The sequence below is a fragment of the Chinchilla lanigera genome, unplaced genomic scaffold, assembly GCF_000276665.1.
Source record: "Chinchilla lanigera isolate Chin_1 unplaced genomic scaffold, ChiLan1.0 scaffold00001, whole genome shotgun sequence".
Classification (NCBI taxonomy): domain Eukaryota; kingdom Metazoa; phylum Chordata; class Mammalia; order Rodentia; family Chinchillidae; genus Chinchilla; species Chinchilla lanigera.
Window position 1 is genome coordinate 3,008,288 of NW_004955402.1, and position 23,817 is coordinate 3,032,104.

A 23,817-nucleotide genomic window follows, 5' to 3' on the forward strand; every position below is an offset into this window, starting at 1 on the left:
AAAGGGGGTTCCAGCAGCAGGCTCATCTCTGTCACCGCGCTCGCCTGACTGCACACGCCTACTCTCGCCTAAGACCAAGGCAGGGATTTTCCCCGAGTCCTGGACCAAGGCACAGGCACGCTGGGATGAGGACACTGCCTGCCCGGGGTGACGCCGGTGGCCGGGGCAACGAAGGCCAGCGAGGCTGCAGCAGAGGCTCTGGGGAGGCGCTGGGCCCTGTGCAGTGTCACGGCAGCTGTGTGACACCTGCCCGTGTCGGGTTCAGGCAGTGGCGATGCTGTCCAAGTGCCAGCAGCCCTCTGGGTCCCGCCACTCTTCCTCCCTGGGGACATCGGGGTGGGACAGGGTGGGGCGGCTGCATGTGTGGAAACAGCGTCTGCCACACCTTGCTGCTGTCGCGTCCATTTTGACTGCGTCAGAAAGCCTCAGCTTTCTCAGGGGCACACAAAGAGCACAGCTCCTCGAGATGCCGCGACAGGTGTGGGGACAGTGGGGCCCCCACCTGCACTACGCAGCACCTCTGCCCTCTTTGCTTCTTCAGGTCCTGGCCTGCACGTGTGACCCAGCCTCGGGGCTGCCCCGGGGACCTCAAGGGACACTGCCCCCCCCTGCTCTGAGTGGCCTGTGGGACTGAGTCCTTTCCTCCACATATTCCTTCCTCGTGACTCCAAGCTAAAGGCATGCCTGGGACCCCAGCGGCCTCTCCAGCAATAAACTCACTACTCAACCACATGTGGCACGATGCCCACGCATTTTTTAATTAGTCAGGAATTCGTGTTCTGCGTAACACGCAGTTACTTCCCTCTGCTAATGACATTCCCGACCTCCAAGAGTATGTCTGAAAGGGCTGCGCGTCCCCAGGAGAGGCAGGCAAGCACACCCACTGCCATTCCGTAAGCCCAGCAGCAAATGATCCCTAATCAGGCTGTGACCCACTTAGACCCCGGTGGCCTTGGTCACGCGGGGCACACGCATACCGCACATGCTCGTTGCAGCCTTGGTACCTGGCACATTTTATAATAGCGTGGCTGCTTTGCTCTGTTTTAAACACACAGCAATCTTTCAGGAACAAAGGGGAGAAGAGGAGCCACAGCAGCAAAGGACCTGGAGATTGTTTACAACTTAAATCAGACGTGGGACACAGGGGCCGGGGCTGCGGCACCCACAAAGCTCTCATCCTGGGAACTCCGGGAGCAGATCTGGCGGATGAAGGACAATCAGCCTGCAACAGGTTATTCAGAGCAGCTAGAAGCTCCTCCTGCCTCTGCTCATGCAGTGGCAGTGTTCTGAAGACAACGGTTTAGGGTGAGCTGATGTTTCCGTTAGAAAATTCACCTGGTGCGACCTCCACGGCGACAGTCGCACTGCCTGGCCGGCTGGACTGAGACCCCTGCTTGGTGAGCTGCTGCTGGCCCTGCTGCAGGGACCGCAATTGTCGCCCCGACCCCACGGGACTGCTTTCTGCGGTTTCAGCTACCCGTGGTCACACATGCCCCAAGTATCGAAGTAGAAATGCCAAAAATAGCCCACTTGTAAGCTTTGAGTAACGTTCTGTCATTGTAATGGCTCTGCTTTGTCACTGTTCATCTGTCAGTGCTAGGTTCTAAGTTCGCTTTATTACGTGTACGGTGGAGAAAAAACAGTGTGCACAGGACGGGGTACTGTGCGGCCTCAGGCATCCGCGGAACATCCCCCACAGATAAAGCGACACATCTGAGCAGGGCTGTGTGACACCATGTCCCTGTTGACCTGTGCCTCATAAGACGGCTTTCTGTCTTCCCCCTGGGACTGGGGCTGAACCCAGCAACTTCACACTGAGCTGTATCTACTCCCCATTTTTTTTTTATATTTTGAGACAGGATTTCACTAAGTTGTGCAGGCTGGGCTGGAACTTGGGTTTCTCCTGCCTCAGCCTACCCAACTGACATGTGCCACTGTGCCCAGCGCAGACAGGGGCTCTGCAGCCCCGAGAAGGGCTGTACTGGACTCCGCGTGCATATTTACCTTCCGGATCTTGTCTGTCAATGTCTCTGTCTCCTCTTGCCGCAGTCTGGTCTCCTGCGCGAGCTGGCCCTGAAGCTCCGCTATCGATACACTCTGCTCAGGGAAAACGGGAGGGCCCCTGAGCTAGCGGCGGGACAAAGGAAGGGCTTTAGTGGAAATGAGAATGTTGCCCCGGGTGACAACGCAGGACAGACAGTGGCACAACCGGACATACACGAGCGACACGCGTGGGCTGCAGCAGTGGAGTGACTGCGCGACGTCCCATGGGCCCTGTGCCCCGGCTCTGTGGCGTCTGTGACTGGGCAGTGGTGACGCCACTCGCCCTTCAGCTCCACCTGGGAGGCAAGGTGGCTACACAGCGATCTAGCACCTGAGTTCCGCCACCAGCATAACCACGCGGCCACCCGAGAACAGGGGGCCAGAGCACCCAACAGGCTCCCTGCCACCACGGTGGCTCCCAGGTGGCTTCAGGACACACGGAGTGTGGACCCTGGCATGGCTCCTGGGTCGAGCCTGACTCTCCACTCTTAGATTCACCCCCTAAGCCATGCAGGGTCTCCAAATGCACAACCCCTGTGTCCAGATGCTTGCTGGGGAGAGGTCCCTGTCCCGACCCCAGCAGGGTGCCCCAGCCCTAAGCCCGACGGGGGCAACACTGCCCCAGAGGATCTATGCAGAGATCTATTTATCACACGAGATGGTCACATTGAGTCTAGAGGTTACACTCACGTTAAAACAGGTCAAGGAATCTGTATGATTATTCTTCATGGTGAGCTCTACCCTCAAGGTCCAAATGGACCCAAGTCTGAGGTCACACTCATTACTTTTAAAATAAAATTATTTTAGAGGCAGAAACACTGTCACACTAAAAATCTCAGGCATGGTTAAAATTTAACCTGACATTTTTCTTGCTGGCTTGTGCTACATGAACACAGGTGATTCATAAAAGTAGGAGCCAGAGGGGATGGTTGCCATAGAAACACATCATCCCACTGGCTCCTCGTGCATCCCTCTAACCTATCTGTTCAGTTTTCCAGGGGTTACCACTCTTCCTGGCCCACGGGACCAAGGCTGCCACAAGCAAGGGTCAGACCCCAGCAGCAGCAAATGCAGGAAAGCCGAGGTCAGAGACTCTCCCTAGACCACAGGAAGGAGAACAGAGCCAGAGTCTGAGACACCTGGGGAACTCCTCAACTTTGGGTGCAACTTTTGAAAGCTAGAGATTTAAGCTGATCCTATTTTAAGAAACTCAAGAGCTTCTGAGAACATTAAACACTTCTTTGGCTGGGTGTTACACATTACTGCAGTCTTTTACATGTGGGATCTCTCTGAAAACAGGTATCTGTCTGCATGTCAAATTTACCCCAATGATCAATTTTTCATTTCCAAAAGGCCTATTTGATTGTTTTAAATGTGTGCAGTCTCCCTTGAGAACAAAATATTAAGTAAAATAAATCAGACACACTAGCTTACATTTTATATGGTTTCTCTTATAGCAGAAACCCAAAGTCTAAATAAAAGAGCAAAAGAAAAGACCGAGGATAGGAAACAGATGATAGGAGAGAGATCCACAAATGAGGAGCGAGAGATAGAGGGCAGGAGGGCTGCAGGAGCCGTGAAGAGTGCGGAGGGTCGCACGGACTAACACCCCACAAAGTAAGCGACCGTGATGTACTGCAGACTAATGAAAACTAAAACAACGTGTGCTGTTAGGACAGCAACTTACTCTTTCACCATGTGTGCCCGCCATCTACGGCTCTGAATGCGCTCACTGGACAGGGGCTACCCAGTAATCCTCTTATCTGAAGGTCTGAGCACTCAATCCTGCCGCTGCAGGCTCCAGCTGCTGGCGGCTGCTTTGGATGGTGTTTGAAGTTGTGTTGTGAGCTCACTTCAGTGAGCAGTCAGTTATCTACGGTCTCAGCTATGCCTGGGCTGAGAACATGCCTCGCTCTGGGTTTCGGTTTGGAGAATCTATGTCACAGGAGGTCCTGTCCCGGGTCCTCTTGGGCCCACCTGGTGTCCACTGCAAAGCCTGAGGCTGGGAGGGCTTCTGCGGCTCTTCTGCTCCAGCCCAGAGCACACACTGTGTGACCGGGGTCCTGGTGTCACTCTGCTGACCTGCAGCCAACGGCAAATGTCTCTCCTGTGTGTCACTTTTCTTGCCAATCAGTGCTGGGCAAGTCCCTGTCTCCTCTCCCTTGGCACCGCCAAAGCCTGAGATTTCTGGTTATCAACACTGCCACTGCCCTCCTTTACCCCAACAGCCAGAAGCAGCCAATGCCTGCAATTCCACATAAAGCCCAGCCCTCGGAGATCTCCCCACCTGAGCTCTGTGATAAGAGGATGTTTATGTGTCACGCAGCATTTTATTCAGCAGATACTGAGTGAGCTGGGCACTGCCTAGGCACTGGGGCGAGGACGTTAGTGAAACTGCCCAGCCCTGCCCAGGGTTGCTACCTGCAGCACCACATCTTCTTCTGAACATTTTCAGGGGACGTTCTAGCTTTGCTTTTCAGTCACACATTACTCTGCAAGTACAAACTGTGAAGAGCCTCCATATTTTAATGCATCGAGGACCAGCCATAGCTTTCTATCACTAGTGGTCAAAACAGATGTTCTCATAAAACTCACTGTTTAAGAAAAGCAAAGAGCAACTGATTTAGTTTCTATAGAGGCTGCACATCCCTTAACCAAAATGCTGGGGACTGGAAGTGTTCTCGGTTTGGGGCTACTTGCATACGTAAATGAGGTATCTAGGGAATGGGACTCAAATCTAAACACAAAATCCATTTACTTTTGTATATGCCTTATACACGAAGACTGCCCATAACTTTGCCATGTTTTCATCATTCTGTGCATGAAACCAAGTTTCATGGTGTTGAACTTTCCACTTATACAGTTCTGTGGGTGCTCAAAGTGTTAAGGACTTTGAAGGATTTCACATTTCAGGTTAGAAATGCTCAGACTGCTTCCATATTAATAAATATTTGAATTTTCTTATTATGCTTCAGCATAAGATCTGTGAGACCTTCACAGAGGAGGAGCCCAGGAAGAGACCCGCAGGCACTGCAAAGTGGTTCTGCCAGGAATCTCATTTCCCTATGGAGCCCCAGAGCCGGCTGTGGAGGTGGCAGCCTGGCTGGTGACACAAACGTGCTAGGCCTGCTGACCTCCCAGACACTCACTGTCCTGTGGGGTCCACGTTTTTAATACACTAGTAAAACTCCTGCAACAACCACTTCTCACTTGCCGGGATGCCTGCGTCACTCCAGTGTTACAATGAACACAACACAAACACACTCTACCATCACACAACCATCACAGTTACACACATGGGAAACGCTGTCACACGAAACAGACGCTTCCCTTTACCACCAAACCCCCAGATGCACCTGTGAACGCCGCCTCACTCACTTACCTACGACGCCGACTATACAGTGAACGCACCCCCCTGGCCCTTTTGCAAAGGCAGTTTATTTAAACAAGTGCCACCCCTCTTGTCTCTCTGGTTGTTGGGACATTGTCATGACACCCTGAAACTCACCACACCCCCCTCAAGGCTGGAGCCCACACTGCGCATTTCCTGAACATCTCCAGAGAAGGTGGCTTGTGATTTCTGTCCCCACGAAGAACACAATGTCACTTTCTCAATAAGCAAAGAGCAACGCTTCTCATAGTGGTCACTGCCATGCCCAGCGGTGCTCCTCACTTAGGACCCCACAATCCCTGCCTCATCGAGACTCCGTCTCTAAGTCCCACCTTGTCCTGGCCAGGGCTGCCACTGCCTCTTTCAAAAGAGGCACAGGTGGGTCACACATGTGGACAAATGCATGGCAGGGGATCTCAGGGTGGCTGGCATTTCACAGCGGGAGCACGAGGGACAGCAGTTATGTGCGTGTCCACAGTGAAGGGATAAAAGGAGGAGCGAGGGTGGAGAGGTTGAGATTTCTGATGCGGAAACCCTATCTTCTGGACTCCGGCATGGCTTCTCCTCTATGTGAAATCTGACCAGAGTCCACATCGGCCACTTCTCATTCACAACTATTTTTAAGGCGCCTGCACATTCCTTATGAAATACTCTAATGCTGCTTGCTCCGGGCAAATGTGAATCTTGAAGCAGATTTCAAGGGGACCGCAGGGCAGATCCGGGCACGGCGTGGGCACTGTGCCAGCATCTGTGCAGGGAACAGGCCCTGCAAACACTTGTTCCTGGGAGGCCAGTTTGTTATTTAAGCAGCCGACTTCTCACAAGTGCAGGAGTGGGTTGGCGGGTGCTAGAGGGTCCTGGATGTTTGGAGGAAGCTGCCCTTGGGTGCACTCATGAAGCCCAGGGCTAGGGACGGGTGGCCTCCGTGTGGCAAACTGAGAATGGCTCATGTGCAAGGGCGGACCTTCACGGGGTCTGCTACTACTGCTATCGTCGGCATCACCGTCAGCAGCAGTCATCTTAAGCTGGCCACTATACCGCTGTCTTCCCAAACGATCTGTCTTTTTTCTTCTGTCACAAAGAATAAAAACTTTCAAGACCAAAAACACAGAAGGCATCTCACAGATGAAACCGAGGGCCTGTTCCTTCTCTTCCACTTAACTTCAGAATGTTTTCTTCGCTGACGCCGGGTCCCACCTGGCTGGCCTCTCTGGATCCAGTGCCCCTGCCGCCTTGCCCACCCCACTTTACACACACTTGGTGCTTTCTAAGCTCCTTCCTTGTCTGCAGCTTTTTGGTCCGGAGAACTGTCCGTGTACAACCACGCGAAGCCAGCGTGGGGCAGTGTTTTTATTCCCGTTTAACAGATGGGCAACAGGCCAGAGACCCTGGAAGAAGGGAGCTGTGGCCCCGGGGCTCCGATGTCCCTGCTACCTGGAGCTCCGCATGAGGCATACACTGCAGCTGGGAAAGGCGTCTTCCCGAGGTCTCTGTCCTGGACGTGGGTCACGCATGCCACAGGAAGTGTGTATCACCGTGTGTGATGTACCGTAACCTGAATCCTGGAGAAGATGCTGCGAGTGTGGTGGGCGAGCGGAGGTGCTTCCTGTGAAGGCTCCTTAGTCAGAAGGTGCCGCCTTGCTAAACAAGGTCTTCAGATCTTTGCTCTTCTGTTTTGCTTTTGGTAGCAAACCAAGGACCGCCAGCTGTGCGATTCCGGAGCAAGCGCACACTGGAGGTGGTAAGTTGTGACAGACTCTGCACGCGTTCTGGGCACCCTGTATGCTGCGGCTCCCTCCACAGGTTCCGCCTGCTCCCTGGGGGCTGGTGCCAGCGTGGCCAGGCCCGGCAGCGGTGGGAGGAGGTGTGCTTCCCTCTGACGCAGGGACTCAGCTGCCGCCTGCCTGGGTGGGCCTGGCTTCTCGAGCACCAAGGATGAGGCGCTTCACAGGATGCTCCTGAGCACGCCTTTACTGGAGCTTTTCACGGGGAATTTCATGTTCTTGTGTGTGTGCAGTCACAAAGGCAGACAGTGACACACCTTCACGGGGCACGGGCAGCCCAAGTTAGAGCCGCCTGGGCTCTCCTGGCAGGCGGTAGCCCCATGCTTCTGTGTCCTGTGCGGTGACCGGCCCCACCTGTCCCTCACCCCATGCTTTGGCACGAAGAGCTAACACTGGGGCCCCACCCCTCTCAGGACAGCCTGCCGCTCCCGCCCTGCCAAGGACCAGAGTGCTGAGCAGGCGGCAGCCAGACTCGCTCCTTGGAGACATGGCTGCGGTCTGGGTGGGGTTCTTTCTGTCTCAGAGCCCCTTCTGGGCCGGCGGGCCACTGCGGAACAACACAGGTGCCCACACAGGTGGCTGTGGCTTTGTGCACACAGGGTTGCCACGCAATGGCGACAGCTGCCCAGGTCACAGGCAGGGAGTGGATGTCCCTGCTGGTGCCACCAGACTACAGCAGTGTCCCTAGGGACTAGAGGGTCAGCCACACAAGACACAGGCGATGAAGAACCAAAAAGCATTTCTTCCAGACTAGGAAAAAACCCACCTGGCTTTCCTCCCTGCTTTCTCCCAGATCTGCCCACACGCCCAGGCATACCTCCAGGCACCCTGGGTGCCACCCACAGGCACACAGCGCATTCCTGGCAGGTGTGCGCCCCCAGGTCCACGTCCTCCGGCCCGCTCCCCAACCCCCTGGCCCAGGCAGGAAGTCCCATGTGCAGCCGCAGAGCACAGGGCCTTGGCTCACTGACCTCGGGACTAGGGCAGCTCTGGCCTCCTGGCTGGTAGCTCCCGGCGTCCCCATCAGCCCGGCGGTGCAGCTCCCGCACGGTGCGGAGCCGCAGGCTGTCGCGCTCATCCCCTCGGTCCGGCCCCAGCTGCCACTCTGGCTGGTCTCTCAGTCTGGACTGTGAGGTGCAGGGAAGGGATTTGGTCTTTTAAATTTCAAACAAAAAACAAAGGACAAGGGGCCAGGGAGTGCGGAGAGGGAGGTCAAGAAGACAAAAACGGACAAAGTAGATGACTGGAGAAAAAAACTAATGGACAAAAACAGCACGAACAGAGAAACTAGCTTGAACACAGTGGCTGAGAGTGCAGAGAGATGCAGGTGTGTGGAACAGCTGGAAGCAGAGAGGATGAGGAGGGTGAAGACCGGGGTGGTGGGACACATGCAATGGGGATGCAGGCACAACTCAACCGCAAGCACACAGCTACGCGGGACACAGGACAGGGCTCTTCCTTCCTTACGTGCAGGTCGAGCAGCACAAGCCCCATCCGGGCACAGTGGGCCGCATGCCCGGGCCGGGCCGGGACACGGCCCTAGGAGTCAGGGCGGTGGCAGCAGCGACTTTCCAGCAAAACGGGCTTCTCTCCCTCGGAGGGGCTCCTGCCCCTGCTCTGCCTAATCTCCAGTGGCTGCGCCCCCTAGGGCTGCTCCAAGATGCACTGCACCCCTTGGGCACTAAACCCAGAGGGGCTGGGCACTCAGCAGTGAGTCCGCTGCCCATCCTGACCGTGAGGGGCTGGCACCATGTCTTAAACGCCTCACTGCTTCTTCGCCAGGGTGGCTGGATGTTTGCGGCCAGGCCAGGCCATGCAGATCCCTGGGGCCACAAAAGGCTGAGCTTTGTGTCTCGAGGGGGCCGCGAAACCACCGAGCAGCGGCGTGTTAGAGACAACACAGGAGGACGGAGGAAGAAACGCGAAACGAAAGAGAACTCAAAAGCAAAACAGGAGCCCAACCAACAGCGAGGATTTGGTTGGTGCCAGAGGCTTTAGTACAATGCAGGTCTGAGATCAGAGCCAGGCAGCCGTGAGCAGCGCGAGCCCCAGAGCAGCCAGGCCAGCGAGGAGGAGGAGGAGGAGCGGGGCGGCGCGGGGAGGCAAGGCCGGGAGCCCCCTTACCTGCAGGTCCGGGCCCAGCTCCTTCCCCAGGTTCCCAACAGGGGAGTCCCGGGACACGGAGGTCGCGGTGGACAGGAAGCTGGACGACTCTGTGAGGTGGGGCAGGGGCGACAGGCCGTCCCCCAGGCGGGCCATCTGTTCCAGGAAGGCCTGCAGCTCCTTCCGGAAGGCCTTCATCTTCCCGTTGATGGTCCCCAGCAGGGGGGGCTCATCCTGGCCCCCCCAGCCCCTCTCGCCCTCACCCCGGAGCCCAGGTGAGTCCCGCAGAAAGCTGTCGGTGTCGGTGATGAGGTGCTCCACGGTGCGCTCCAGCCGCTGGGCCTCGTGCTTCAGGGTCACCAGGCGCTCGGTGTCCTCAGGCGCCCTGAGCTCTGCCAGGCAGGGCTCGCTGGCCTCCGACGGCTTCCCGCTCCCGAAGCCCGACGTCTTCTCGAACAACTCATCTGAGTCGCTCTCCCCACCCACAGGGCCCTCCCGCTTGGGCTGGGGCAGGCGGCCGTCCTCCACATCGCCCTCCTTCCGGCCTGTGTCACTCTCAACATCGCTGTCTCGGGGACTCGGCGCCCGCAGCCCCAGGTGGGTGTCAGAGAGCAGCGCCAGGTTCTCGCTCTGAAGCTTGAGCACCTTCCCGCTCAGCTCGCTGATCTGCAGCCTGGCGGAGTGCAGCTCCTCCTGCAGTGGGGCCATGCTGCCCTTCCCCACGCCATCCCTGAGCCACCCCGGCTCCTGGCAGGGCTCAAACTTGAACTTGCTCAGCTCGTGGGTCAGCTGCTGGTTGTGGGCCTCGATCTCGGAGATGGACCTCCGCAGCAGCGCGGCCTCCTCTTCCACGAACTGCAGGTGCCGGCGCAGTTCAGCGCAGGACTCCAGGGAGTCCCCGAAGGGCGAGGTCGGGACGCTGGGGACACGGTCCCGGCCAGCTCCCTCTTGCTCGTGCTGGGCCCGCATGTCCTCCATCTCCGCCTTGAGGCCCCGGTTCTCCACCTCCAGCTCCACGATCTTGCGGCCCAGGATGTTGGCTTCCTCCTCCACCAGCTTGAGCCGCAGCTTCAGCTCGGCCTCTCGAGTGCTGGGGGGCCCGCCGGCCTCCCCCACGGGCAGGGGGCTGTCCACATCCCCGTAGAGGGCCTTGTACTTCTGCAGCTCCTGCTCCAGCTCATCCTTCTCCCTGTCCAGCTTGGCCATCTTCTTGCGCATCAGAGAGGCCTCCTCTTTGGCAAACTGCAGCTGGCACCTCAGGTCGGCGCTGTCATCCTGCCAGGAGAGAACAGCCCGGGAGATGCGTTACTTGAAAATACCAAATGCTTATGTTTCTGGTGTTCCCCTGGCACCTCGCCCCCAGCACGCACATACAAACAAACACCCATCTTCCCATTGGCACTAAGGCAAGTTATGCAAGGGACAGCAGCCCGACTGAGCGGCAGCAGCCAGGGGCTCTGTGGAGGGGCCCGGGAAAGGCTGCCGCTTGCTGCTTTATCACGGAAGCATGAGAAACCGCAGGTTCTTTGGAAGGAGCATGCACACGAAAGCCACCACACGGGTCACGTATAGGGCAGATGATGAAGTTAAACCCTATGCCCACAGGTACTGCGGTGGCTGAGAGTGACCGTGCAGATCCAACCCGGCTCCTCACCAGCACCCACTGCAGAGACACCAGGACCCCTGGCGAAGTCTGGTGCCGGCAGAGGTCTGGGGCCACACCCCTAGGGCACCACCTCGAGGAACCAGTGGGATGGGGACAGGACGCCTGGCAACTCCCAGTCTGAGCCCAGCCACCAGCGATGGCTGAGGTCCCTGAGACGGCACCGCAAGGACAACGCGGGGACGACCCAATGAGGGAGGGGCAGGAGGGCGCTTTGCAAGCCCCGTGACAGCTCAGTCCTGAGCACTGGCAGGGAGCGCTTGCCGGCTCCAGGGAGTTGGACCCCGGACCACTCCAGCCTCGCCCCCAGGGGCCCTTCAGAACCTCTGGTGCTTTCCTCTCCCCCAGCTGCTGCGACACAGCAGGTAAACTCAAGGCCCAAGGTGGAGCCCGGCAGCCGACAGAGGTGTGTTCCCAGTCAGAGCGGTCCTAGGCAGAAGCCCAACTGGGGGCGCCAGAGGGCTTGGGAGGGTCTCCAGGGCAGGCTGTGTCCCTGGCGGCTTGGGCTGCCTGGTGGAGGAGAGAAGGCGCTTTCTGGGTCAGGAGGGGCGGTCAGCACCCCCTCTCCAACACGCCCTTCACGCCTGATGCGGTGTGGGCTCCGTCCTAGCCTTAGAAAGCAATTTCTAACTCATACTCAGCGAATGGGGATGGAACAGCGGCCACTTCACAGGCCATTCCTCTGACCATCTCCACTCCAAACGGCTGATGGGAAGGATGAAGAAGTTGGCCAAGACGTCCCCACCGCAGAGGGAAGTTGTCAGCAGTGGCTCTGAGATGCACCACCCGAGCAGCCCAGGCTCTCCCCGAACTCTGGAGCAAGCCCACCCCGTGGCGGGGAGGACCCAGCACCCACCAGGGCACCTCCCTGCCCTCCTGCCTCAGCACAAAACCAGAGGGGAAGACGCAGCACGGAAGACTGGAAAAAGCCCCGACTGAGCTTAAGGCCTCGCCCTATGACTGCCGTGAGGAGCGACAGCCCCCACGGCTGTGCCCTGGCTGGGCTTAGGGCGGACACCCTGCCCAGCACCCCAGCTCTGCTCCCCACCATCTGGGGTCGTGGTGAACCTGCTTCCTGGTGTCTAAATCAAGATCCTTGCCAAACCCATGTTGGGAGGAAGGTCCCTGGAATCACACACAGCAAGACGAGTCCTGGCGGTGATCACGACACCCTTCTGCCCCAGAACTAGGCTTCTTTGTCTGAGTGCAGTTTACTTTGCAGAAAGAGGTCAGTGACTCTTTCGTTTTCCATAAAGGTCACTCGTCCCATTAACGACTTGGTTTGGGTTTGGTCAGGCAAACATAAGGGTGTCTGGGAGCACCTGGCGAAGGGTGCTGGCCCTACTCGATCACTGGGCACAACGGTTCTCGTTGACATTAGGGTGGTAACCTTTTTAGGTAAAGGCCAACCGGGATCATTCGAACTGTAAAGGACGTGTCGTGTTTACCCCCACACTAAGCACCTTGCCCATTTGCTCCTTCACCCTCCTTTCAGCAGGTGTTCAGTGTGTGCCAGAGACTGGTACGCTGCTTATCAGAACTTTCTAAGGTAGCACAGGCAAAGGCAGCTTTCCAACCTTCTGTAAAACAAAGAGGTGCAAGGAATCCAGGTACACGCACAGGTCTCAGGTTCCAGTGAAGGAATGGAGTTCGCAGGAAGCTCAAGTACACACATCTCAGTGGAGATGGGGCAGGGACTTTGTAAATGAATTTGTTGGGAGTAGAACACCACCCGGAAGCCTGGGAGGCCCTCAGCCCCTCCGTTCCCGAAGTCAGCGTTTGCGTATCAGCCAAAATCAGCTGTGGGGCCCCTTTAGCCTCCTCAGCCAAGACGTCAGGGCCACAGGGCCATCCAGTGGGGGACCCCGCAGTGACCAGTGTGAGGTGGTGAGGTGGTGAAGGCTGCCCAAGGGTTGTGGCAGGGCAGAGCTCTTGCCTGGACCCAGGAGCGCAGACGGCAGAACCTGGGAGGAGGGTCTCTGAGAAGATGCAGATGCATCAAGAGTCCCGTGGGGCCCTCCACACACCCTGCCTCCGGGCAGGACCTCCCCGAGCACCCGCACCCCACAAGCCTGACCACTGGCAGACCGTCCCCGTCTCTGGGAGCCCAGACCGAGGCAGGTGGAAGCACACAGCTCCAGGTGCACCTGGGGCCACAGATTCACAAATTACCTGAGAGTGACAAGGTGGTGTCTTCTGGTTCCCTAAAGGAAGAAGCTATGCAGGCAGCAGGACCGCCAGGGGATGGCTGGGCACACTCACTGCTGCTCACACCCGTGCATGCACGACGCAGCTGCCACCAGGGCTGAAGCAGAGCTGGGGACCCTGGGAGCACGTGTGGGGATGGGCAGAGTCCTCCTTGAGGGTCACCACGCCCAGGCCCTGGAGGAGCTGAGCCTGGCCTGTCCACTCCCAAGAAAATGGGGGTCACAGCCGAGACTCAGCCTGCAGGAGGCCCGACACCTGTCTTATCTCGTAACCAAGGACACTGCAAACTGGCCAGCTGGGGCTCATGCCTGTTATCCTAGCACTGGAGAGGCTGAGGCAGGAGGACTGCAGCAAGTCTGAGGCCAGCCTGGGTGACACAGAGAGTTTAAGGCCAGCCTGAACTGCTACGTGAGCCCTGTCTTAAAAAAAGACTTTGGAACCTGCCCAGATGCTAAAGGAAGCCCAGACTGAGGCCTAAGTGTAGGGTACCAGCACCCCGCAGACAGCTCCAGGAGGGCTGTGTGACAGTTCTCCACGGGAACCGCTTCCCACTGTGCAAAGAGAGGCAAGCATGGCAAGGGGCAGACACACAGGGCCAGCACCGTCACCTCCAGCCGGAAGGGCCTTGTCAAGCAACAGAAATATATTGCAGTCACTATATATTCTTTGGCTTGCAAGGCTGCCGCGTAGCCAGCACCCCAGTGCTGACGGCTGCGTGCCTACCTTGCACCAGGGCGCCAGCTTCCTTTGGGTTTTGGTGGGCAGCCTGCAGTTCCCAAGGCTCTCCGCTCCAGCTTGCTGCTGAACAGAAACTCCTTTCTCAACCACCCTGCAGGCAGGCAGAGGGGCTCCACGCCCGGGCCCAGGCCTGCACTCAGCCAGCAGAATGGCAGCTCCCGGGTCGCAGGTCTCACCCCCAGGGAAACGCTGCTCCCCCCAGCGCACTTGGCCACAATCATCCTTGCAGAAAAAGCTCTTTGCTGCTCAAGAGCCAGGAAAATAGAAACCTGCCCCAGGCCTGGGAGGGTGAAAGAGCCCAGCACTAGGCATCGAGACCCCTGGGTGAGGTTTGGGGGGACAGAAGGCGGGGCAGACGGTTCGCCGTTGCATTCCCGCTGCTCACACTGCCCGGCCCTCGGTGGACGACACTCTGGGGACTGTGAGTCTGGGGGTGCAGACACCGGAGGGAGTCAGTAGGAGCCAAGGTGTGTGGGTCCCAGGCACAGGGCCACTCTGCAGCTTCCAGGGCACCGACTCGGGCATCTCTCTCATTACTGCGTGGGCACTCAGGGTTCGGGGAGCTGATAAAAACACCTCTTTTCCCCAATACCTCAAACTAGCAGCGATTTGAAAAAAAGGGAGAGGGGCTGGGGATTTAGCTCAGCAGCAAAGCACCTGCCTGGCAAGCGCAAGGTCGTGAGTTCGGTTCCTGGTACCGGAGAAAAACCAAAAAAAAAAAAAAAAAAGGGAGAAAGGAATCCAGCAACACAACTTTTCAGAAAGTCAAAATAGCTCTGAAGAACACCTACTGTGTGCATAAAAAGGGCTGAGCTTTTACTGTTTTCTCCCAGCTAGGATATTTTAGTGTTTGGCTTGCATATTGAACATATGCACGCCGCGCACACACAAAAACCCCAAATCCTAAAACAAAACAAAACACCCCAACAGCTTTGGAGGACCCAGCCTCCCAGGGCTGCGTCATTTGCTGGGTGATGTTGGGGTTGGGCTGAGGGGTCCTGCGTGACCCTACCTGCGCCGCCTCAGGTTTCACACAAAGCCAGTCTGCTCTTCCTAGAGAAACCTCCAGCCTTTCCCACAGGGACAGACAAGAGGGAGAAGCTGTGGCATGCGGGAACAGGCTCACCCACGCAGCTGCGAGCGAGTCGGTGTGTGGCGGGTAATGTTTCTCTGAATGCGTTGAAGGCAAAGCTAATACTGGTTGGCCAAAATTCCAAATGCGACTGCTACCGCTTCAGGAGCGGCGACCTTAGCAGGAGAGCCTCGCTTACCTGGCTGAAGGCCTTCTTCTCCTTGTACACTTCCCGGCTGCCTCTTCTCTTCAGGGAGCTCTGGAATAGATCCACATGACATGCTGTTACTGGCGGTCCCGGGACAGCCAGCACTGCCCCTGACGTTGGGGACACACAGGCACGAGGCTGCTTTCCTCTGGAGTCAAGAAAAGACGTAGTCCACAGTCCAGCACCGGAGTGGACGCTGCTGGTGAGGACTTCGAGCACTAAGAAGTTGACCCCACCCTATCCTGGACCGGGGGACAGGGTCCTCAATTGTCCAGTTTAATGAAAAAGCAGGTGGCCTGGACAACATGAGCCACGGGAAGAAGGCAAAGGAGAGGACCCAGGCAGAAGTTTCCGGACACATACGTGGCATTTCTGGAGCCTGCTTCTTTCCCAGTTATGCTTTGTTTGGGCTACTGTCAAAATGAATGGGTGCATATGGGTGGTGAGATAAAAAGTGGTCGGCAGGGGGGAAAGTGGCTCTTGTTTGTGGGGGAAAAACCCCCACAAAAACCTGTTGCAAAACTCTTGAACACCCCACTCCAATTCATGAATAAACCAACGTCTTAGAGATCAACACGGAAAATTAAAGCTATTTATTGCTCTGTGAAGAGACCTTGGCTATGTCCCCAGTGGGCTGGGTCCCTGCCTGGCTTTCCACAGAATCACCTCTCGGGATCACAGTCCTGGGCAAAGGGTTCCCGGACACCTGTGGCTCCCCAAACCCTTGAAGCCCAGACCCCTAGTAGGAAATGCTACTGTTGTGCAGACCCCACATGCATCCCCACACGTGGCAGTGCACATAGCTGCTCACACGGTGCTGGGTGTGGGATGAAGGCAGTCCCCCCACCCCCGGACGTCTTCACGTCATGCTTGGCCGGACCCACAGACACAGATCCATGCACAGCGGGCTGGCCGTGCAGGAAGAGGGTGGCAGCCAGGCCGCCTGGTGCCCTCAGAGGTGCACCTGTGCCTGTGAACTGCAAACACAAGCCTGACTCGGAAATGTCCGAAGGAGACTCACGGCAGGGTGCAGGAGCTGGCTGCTGCTCCTAGCCATCCACACGGCCTGCAGACAGGAGGCCTGAAGGGGAGCCCCAGGGCACACATGGGGTTTGTGGCCTCTCAGTCTGAAGACAGTGCATGAGTCCCGGGAAGCGGAAGCCAGCAGACAGGAGAGCAGGCTCTCTGGTCAGCACCCGGACCCAGCAGTGGCCACAGCTCTCCCAACGGCCCTCTCCTCCCTCAGCAGCTTGGCTCCGACCCAGAGGTGGGTTGGGAGCCTGACCTGTGGTGTGGCCTGTTGGGGTTACCCTGCATCACCACACTTTGGAAAGGAGGCAGTCAGAGCTCAAGTTAAGCTGGGCATGCCAGCACACAGCTGTAGTCCCAGCACTGCAGGCTGAGGCAGGAGGATCACCTGGGCTACACACTGAGTTCAAGGCCAACCTGGAAAACAGAGTGAGACCCCATCTCAAAAGAAGACAAAAACTCAAGTTGCTTAAGTTGGTGCTGCTTGTATTTTAAGCACCTCTCTCTCAGAATGCTGGGCTTTGGCATTTATTGGAGAGATCTGAAGTTAACATTATAATTCGGGCTACCCCTTAACTCTAGGACGCTGGAGACCCAGGGAAGAAAACAGGCCCTGAGACACCCCAGAGAAGAGAAGGGCCAGGGAGCTGGCAGGGCAGCCAGGGCCGCCCTCGGGACAGCGGGTGGTGGCACTGTCTCTACAGCCTGGTGGCGGAATTGGCTTCATCTCCTGCCGTCTTTTTGGCTGAACTACACCAAGAGCCAGTCTGCTGCAACAGGCGAGGTAAAGCCTGTCTGAGAGCACTCTGGACGGTTCTGCCCACAGTAAGGAGGTTTTCCAGCTTTCCCCTTCCAGCTACAAGAAGGAGCTGAGAGAGGAGTGCTCCTGACGGGCACACAGAGAAGCATTCCAAAGGGAAGCAGGCAGAGACGCTCCCTCGGCGAGTGTGTGAGCAGTTCAAATCCACGGCTCAAGAGCAGTCCAGGCCCTCGCTGCACCCACCACATTCACCTGGGGAAGAGGACACAGATTCCGCACATGCAGGGGGACAGCTAAACATGCAGGACTGAAAGGAAGGCCAGACTCGGAGACCAAAGGGGCCTCGTCTGGATGCAGAACTACGCGCGGCTGCATTTGGAGCTGGAGGTCAATCACATTCCAGAGAGGCTCCTGGGGGACGGAGAGATGTGCAGCGGGGTGGCTTCCTCCTGCCCCTCCCAGTGAGCCTCGCCCCTGCACGTGGCTGTGATCTCCAGCCCCCGGGCCTGTGATCTTTCTAGCGAATGACAGAACGGACAGGTGAGCGTGGAGCCCCTCACCACGGCAGGGTTGAAAGCTCATGAGAAATCCACAGGGTCCGCCTGGAGGGAACCGGAACACCGAGCCGGTGCTTCGGACAGGAAGGCACTGTGGGACAAAGATGTGTTTTTCTCAAGTCATTTTATCAGTATGATGTCATTTTAAGTACCCTCTATGTATGTAATACACACGCATATATTATATACATGTTCATGTATGTGATACAGTATGTATGCAGTTATAGGTGATATGCCATAGGTAATACATTATGAATATTCTGACACATATTACAGGTGCCAAGTCTGTACACAACACACTGCACATATGTACACAATGTTGTATGTACTATATTGCATGTACTGTTTAAGTGTGTTTGAGAGTGGCTGAGTGTTTGCAATGATTTGACAAAATGATTCAAAACTGTACCTAGATTAGAAGGTGGCAAACTATGGTCTCAGAATAAATCAAGCCGCAGGCTGTTTTGTAAACAGCATTTTATTGGAAGTCAGCGTCCTTTCGGATTGCTTTTCTATGGCTGCCCTCTGCCACAAGGGCAAAGCTGAGCCCCAGGGATGCCAAAGCCTGAAATGTTCACTCCCAGGCCCTTTGTGGAAAGAGGGTGCTGACCATGATAAAGAAAAATAAACTGGTCGAAAGAGCCACGAATACTGTGCCACAGAAGGATAACAACAGTAGGTGTGCACTATCAGATCCAGGAACACAATGGCCTAGTGCCGGCACATGGATACACACGTTAATGGAACAAAACAGAAAGCTCAGAAACAGCTTTGAGAGCCTACGAGATTTTATAAAAATCCATACAGGAAACCAGTGAGGAAAAAAGCTATCTGGTGGATGTCCTTGAAATAATTGTATAAGAATTCTAAGAGTTAAAAAAAATGTGAGATCTGCACTACACATCAAAATAGACCCTAAGACTGGTGACTTAAAAATGTAGATACAAAAATTCATAAAGGAATTAGGAATAACAATGAATTTCTATTTACTCCTAGAGCATGCTCTTTCTTTCTAAACACAGAAACAAAAGCAAAAACATTCCCAGGGAAAGACCGTAGGTTGGCTAAGATTTTTATCTTTCTATCTATATCCAAAGAAACCACTTAATAGCATTAAAAGGCAAAGGATAAACCAGGAACAGAATCTAAGTCATGATAGAAGAATACTGTGCAAGCAACAGGATAACCATCTTAGTAAGAAAATAAACACATGACCGATAAACATGATCACCAGTAATTAGAACAAGATACCTTGTTCTTCTACTTACAAGATTTATAGGCTTCAAAAAAAGTAGGGTACCCAGCATCAACAGGCACCCCCAGAGGCGAGCACTCCCACATGGATGCTTGGGCCTTGGGCGGGGGCAGCGTTTTGAGTGACGGCATTACCCTACCTCAGGCACGTGGCTGGGGACAGGTGCAGAGACACAGCCAGGATTCACAGCTCACAGCGCTGCCACCATACCTTTTATAATCCTCAGTGCATACCGTGAAGGTCCTTTTTTTCTTTATCTTACTCTGTATATTTAGGGACCCAGGCAACGCTTTTAGATTTTTATCATGGGGAAGGGATCACTGCAGCCAAGCTAGTCTTGGTTAGCTTTACTCTTCTCTTGGTAAATTACCAAGACCTATAACCCTCATTGTACACAGTCAGCCTCGAAATTCAACAGTGCTTTTGAACCTGAAAGATATAGGAAACACTCACGTACATTAAAAGGAAGACCCAAGTGGAAGACACCATTTGTTTGGTGATCTCAACATGACTATGTATCACGGGTGCACACAGGAAGGTGGGCTGAAGGAACACGCATCCAAACGTTAACGAGTGATCATCTTGAGGGGAGAGAATTACGCGTGGTTTTAGTTTTCTTTTTGGTAGTTTTCATAGCTCCCAAATTATCAATAGCATATGCCATTTCCTTTAAAATAGGAAAAGAAAAATAAAACAAGGACTGCAGGCACAGTGAGGTGGAACAGTGTGTGTTTAGCATATGCAAGGTACCTAGCGCCTCAATAAGTAAGGAGATAGGATTAGAAAAGCCAGGAAATTGAAATTTTATTTTGAAGATACCAGAGAAGAGCCCTTCGGTAACCTCCTGTGAGCGACTGCAGTGGGGTTGCGCTGGCCCACTTCCTGGGTCTCTTCCCACGCGCTGGTACTGTTTCTATTAGCCTGGTCCTCTGGGTCTAACTACATAGAGAGAGTTGGTTAAAAAAAAACCAGGAAGCCCCCCGAGGCTGGGGAAACTGGTGGGGTACTGCACTAACTTGGGCCTAGAGCCAAGCAGTCATGAGTGACCATCCTCACGCCCAATGCCTTGTCCAGCAGAGAGCTGGCAGCCACGGGACCGTGGGTCTGGGGGAAGGGTGGGGAGGCGGTGGGACCCTTTGCGTGCACATCCAGGGAGCGGCTCCTCCGCAGGACAATGGAAGAAGAGGGGAAACGCAGACCCTGGAGGGGCGCCTAGCCCGGTGATTACTCCTACACTTTCTTTTCAGTCCGGTCAAACTGTCAGCAAATCAGCTCTACATTCCCACTGAAAGGGGTAAAAAATTAAGTTTGTGCATCCAAATTGAATCCATCTAAGGCCAATGCATTTGCTGAGTGTGATTAAGTAAAATATGCAGTTAGGCAATGATTTGGACTTTCAAGTTAATTCTTAATGCTTCCTATTTTAGGTTTATTTCTTCCAAGTAATTTCAAGAAAACTGACAAGCTCAGCTTTGCTAAAGTGCCCAGAGACAGATTCTGGGCTTTAAACCTAGACTGGAAATGAGCAGAGGATAATAAAAATCAGGACACTGTAAAGAATGAGTCAGTGTGAGAAAGTGGCTACAGACGCAGGCTGATTTGCAGAATTCCTGTAGATTCTGATTGTTCAGAAAACGTATTGTTTTCTTTTTTGGCTGATGTAGGTGACAGGCCTTCCTTTCCCTTTGGGGTGGGGTTGAGATTCCATCACCTGTATTAAAATTTCCACTGAAACTCCACAAGGTGCCAAGGATGGGGATGACTGGCCTCTTCCTCCAGTCTTCCTCCTCCTCTTCCCTCCTCTTCCTCATCCCTTTGGTGGTTCCAGGGGAGGTAACAGCCTCCCTTCCTGCCACGGCTCACTACGGGGTAACCCAGTTAACCGCAGGACTAATAGGCAGAAATCCACGTCGGATGCGGTGGCTACCCGTCCCCAGACGCAGTGCGGAGGAAACCCCTTCCCCAGGTCCTCCTGAGACAAGGTTGACAGTAACAGCCACCACGTGCCGGGCACCCTCTGAGCCCTTTCTTTACACGCCTGTCGGAGGCTCTGTTTATCGACCTGTAAAGCACGTGCTGCAGCCTCGTGCCCAGCGTCGAGGGCCTGGAAGGGAAGGCCTCTGGGAGACGTGCTGAGTGTGTGCCACCGCAGACGAAGAGAAAGCAAAGCTTCCCCTCTGCGCCGGGGAGGGTCCAGCCAGAAGACAGCTGTCTGTGAGTCCCCAGAGACAGACTCTGAGAACCCACGGAGCTGGCCCAGGGAAGGAGGGATAAACGTCTGCCGTGAAGCCTGGCTGCAGCGCTGTTACAGCAGCAGAACTCAGGCAGCTCGGATCTAGGTCTGCGAGGCGTACACCGTCACCACAGCGACAAAGGTCAGAACGTCAGCAGGCAGGGGCGCTTCAGGCTGCCCCAAACCCGGAGATGGGAAGGCAGGCCGAGGCCACCTCCAGCTGTGCTCTCTGCGCCCAGACAGCAACTGTCTAGAGCTCGTATCGCCCGAGCACCCGAATCCAGGTTCTTTCACCACGTTTCTGAGTCTCCAGTTGCTGATTTTTCTATAAAAAACAAAAAACCCTCTGCCTTTCTTTAGCAAAACAGCCCACAGAGCTATTCCGGGGCCGTTGTGAAGTGCTGCCTTGTGAGGGCCGCGGGCACGGCTGTGAGGCGGACTTGCTGGCACCCTGCAGACTCCTCAAAGCTGCGTGGCTGCAGACAGCAGAAGTCCTTATTTGGAGAAGTAAGACAGAAAACCATCACCAGTGGGCAAAATACCACAAAGTCAACGTGGAAAATTGTACTGAGGGACTTTGGCTGAAGGAAAGAACAGCAGTAAAAGGCAGCAAGTGGCTGCAGGCGCCAGGGGCTAAGAGCGGAGCGAAAGGCCGCACGCACGGGGTGACGACCTGGCAGCCCGCCACACAGCCCTGGGCCATAAGCCGGTGGGCGTCACAGACCCCAGCCCAGCCATGCCCTTACGCCCACTTCCTTCTAGCAATACAGCACGCTGGCAAAGGCAACGGGTCGCAGCACAAGCACAGCTGGAGAACAGGACCCACGTCTGCTTGCACACCAGCTGGCCGATTCGCTCAACCACAGACACTGGCATCTTGAAGCCGAGTTACCAGAAAGGTGCCCTAACCATCCTACCATCCTACCATGTGAACCACATAACACAGACTCAACTGAGGGTGACAAAATAGAACTGTAAGTTAGAACTAATAAGCAAACAGAAAAGCTAGCAGGTATGGCCACTGTAAAACCACAGTGATGCCTGGGTGAAAAACCAAGTGTCTTTCCCCTAAACTGTGAGAATCCCACCTCTGAAGGAGCGCAGATGTGCAGGCACTCGACACTTCCTGCATGACATCAAATGACAGCCCAGGCCAGAAGCCCCTATAAGGGGACCGATAAGTGGCCCGTACACAGCCATAAAATTTAAGAACCTCTAGTAAGGTATATCACCTGCCTGTCAGAGCTGAAGAAAAGGCTGCGTCTTTTAAAAAATAATCTTCTAGGGCCCGGCATGATAGCACATGCCTCTAATCCCAGCACTTGGGAAGCTGAGGCAGGAGGATCATTGTGAGTTCAAGGCCAGTCTGGGCTACAAAGTGAGCTCAAGGCCAACCTGAACTGCATAGTGAGACCCTGTCTCAAAAAGACAAAAAAAAATCTTTGCCCTCCCACTAGTCTACGGGAAGAAAATACACCAAACCATCAAGAAGGTGAATTATTTCCTACGTGAGTGAAACAGTACGAAAGTGAAGTACTTTGAAAACAAAACAGGGCCAACAAACATCATATGAATGTATTTGTCCCCTTTCAGAGAAAAAAGTCATCACTCATTTTTAAGACACAGGTAATGTGAAAAGTATTTGTTTTATTTAACTTTCAAATAAAGTTACACATGAAAAAGTTCTGCATTACCTCTGATACCATTTTATAATAATCTACGATCATACCCTATGGACGTTCTAATTTGACTCTGGGTATTGTTTTAAATGGTAGCGTAGACAGTCCCAACTATAAAACTTTATGTGCACATTTGTCAAAACTCAGAAATTGTAAACTTCAGATCTGTGCATTTCAGTGGCCATAAATTCACTAAAAGAATGCAAAGAAAAACTAAGCTCTCAGTAACAAAACATGTACTCAGGGGAAAGTGAATGTCTTCAATTTATTTTCATTTAAGTAGACGGATAGATGAATACATAGGTGAAAATAAAGTGCAGAAAAATGTTAACGCAGCATGGAGGTGTAGGAACATGGGTGTTCACTGAAAGGTTGTGTGATTAAAGTTTAGGTTTGAAAACTCTTCATAGTGAAGCATGGAAAAGAAAATATTAGGTACCTAAGTTTTTAGTCACTGAAAATAGTTAACATAATAATGCACAGCATTAAAAATCACAATTATAAAAACTTCTAAGGACATGGAAAATATTTCATGAAATGACAATCTTTTAAATGCAGGATAAAAATCATATACTTAGTAGAACCTTAATAGGATTCAATATTTTTGTCTTGGAAGCATTTGGAAACTGACTCACCAAAATGCTAACAAGTCCTAATCAGTGGTAGGGGGTGTGGGTGATTTTATCCTGACAGATTTTTTTTTTGTACTTTTCTAAATTAATAGATGCTGCTCTATGTATAATAGGGTTGCCCTAATAAATCCACCATAAAGTGAAAAAATACCCTCAGTCAAAAGTCTATCTACCACATCTAACCTACTGAGCATCACAGCCAAGCAAGACCAGAGGTCACACAGCATCATTCGTCCCCCCCATAGCTGCAGGGTGACGGGTGGGGCATCCAAATACCAACCACCCCTAGCCCAAGCAGAGAGCAAAATCCACAATTCCAAGTATAGTCCTGCTGAATGCGCATATGTTTTGCATCACTGTCAAGCTGAAAAATCATAAATCAAGCCATCCTTAAGTCAGGGACCATCTATATTGTTCTTTCAAATAGGAAAAGATGTTGTTTTTCAACCACCTGCCACCCCA

The 23,817-nt window shown here is 54.2% G+C and overlaps 1 protein-coding gene across 1 annotated transcript in view; it reads right to left on the bottom strand.

Moving 5' to 3' along the window:
* Window positions 1-23,817, bottom strand: part of Mtcl1 (microtubule crosslinking factor 1) — a gene marked incomplete at its 5' end in the record, with an annotated part of 95,745 nt that overhangs the window by 27,749 nt on the left and 44,179 nt on the right. Inside the window, 4 exon segments of the mRNA XM_005372609.2 lie at window positions 2,005-2,127; window positions 8,190-8,345; window positions 9,343-10,596; window positions 15,202-15,261. Coding sequence (XP_005372666.1) covers window positions 2,005-2,127; window positions 8,190-8,345; window positions 9,343-10,596; window positions 15,202-15,261 — 1,593 coding nt within the window.